General features: G+C 45.9%; 1 protein-coding gene across 1 annotated transcript in view; it reads right to left on the bottom strand.

The window, feature by feature from the left end:
* Nucleotides 1-394: 394 nt before the first annotated feature.
* LOC122253563 (uncharacterized) overlaps nucleotides 395-1,127 on the bottom strand; it is a 1,208-nt gene continuing 475 nt past the window's right edge. The window contains exons 4-6 of the mRNA XM_043016777.2: nucleotides 917-1,078; nucleotides 677-808; nucleotides 395-541 (exon numbers count right to left, since the gene is read on the bottom strand). Of these exons, the coding sequence (XP_042872711.2) occupies nucleotides 428-541; nucleotides 677-808; nucleotides 917-1,078 (408 nt within the window). The 3' untranslated portion in view covers nucleotides 395-427. The remainder of the gene's footprint in view (nucleotides 542-676; nucleotides 809-916; nucleotides 1,079-1,127) is intronic.

Below are 1,127 nucleotides of genomic sequence, written 5' to 3'. Positions count from 1 at the left end.
ACATCCTTCATCGGCGGTACTTTAGAGCAAGGGTTCATCAACTTAGTGTGTGCCATCGCTCTATAGAGACAGTGCATGCTAGAGACCGTGGATGGGTGCCATTCAAGGCTCTCTCACCTGCTGGTGCTAGAAAAAAGTGGTGCCATCTAGGTTTTGGACGTTAAGCTTACACGATATTACGGCAATTATAGTAATTAGGACTGCAGTAGCCATCATCACTCATTCCTTTTTCATAGCAAAATAAAATAGCACAGTGATCCAAAATCCCCGAACGTCGTGTACGTCATGACGCCCGTCGTCAGGCCAAAGCTCTTACGTCATGTATGTCATGACACCCGTACGCAATGGGTTAAGGAGTTATCATGCGACTCCTTCCAAAGGAATAAGAGACATCTTAGAAGCAACATTTATTGGAAAATATGGACAATTAGTGTCTGTAGTACCCTTGCGTAGAAGTAACTACGTTGGTCACATAACGGGTAATGGTGGTGACCACATGCTGGAGAAGCTCCTGTGTGGTCCAGACTGGTAAGGTAGTTACCTGAAATTACAAAAGCAGAGTCGAATTAATGTAATAAAAAAGTACTCAATTGCACGTATTTAGCATCAACACGCCACGTAAAGGGGGAGGGGTCGTTTAAATAATCTAATCACAAGTTAATAAAAATATAGTTACCTGGTAATCAGTAGAGACGTGGTAGATGCTCTGCCAGAAATTAACGTATTCGGTTGTGGTGACAAAGCTGGTATACACAGAAACGAAGGTGCGGGAAGGCTGCACGAACTCTTCAGCCGTTTTCACGTTGACCTGAGGAGCACAATTATGTCAGCTTAATTTTGCATTTACAAGAGGATCCCATCATCCGGTAATTATAATACCATAAGTGCTCCAAAAGTAGTCAGAAAAGTTACTCACTGGCGAGGTGGTGACCCTGAGCACTGAAGTGACGGTCCTGGGAGCCTCGGGCACGTAGTCACGATCCGTCGTGTACACCGTCACGGGAAGCTCCACGAAAGTGCTCTCGGTCACCCAGATGTCGCTCGTCGTCGTCACGCGGAACGTGTGCGTCACCGTCTCCTGCGGTTAGGACAAGATTCAGGTTCCATTTCATGGTCATGTTACTACC

This window comes from Penaeus japonicus, unplaced genomic scaffold, assembly GCF_977035675.1.
Source record: "Penaeus japonicus unplaced genomic scaffold, GWHDUDI00000001_assembly GWHDUDI00000014, whole genome shotgun sequence".
NCBI lineage: Eukaryota > Metazoa > Arthropoda > Malacostraca > Decapoda > Penaeidae > Penaeus > Penaeus japonicus.
The sequence above is the reverse complement of the archived record's forward strand: the minus strand, read 5'-3'. Positions and strand labels throughout refer to the sequence as shown.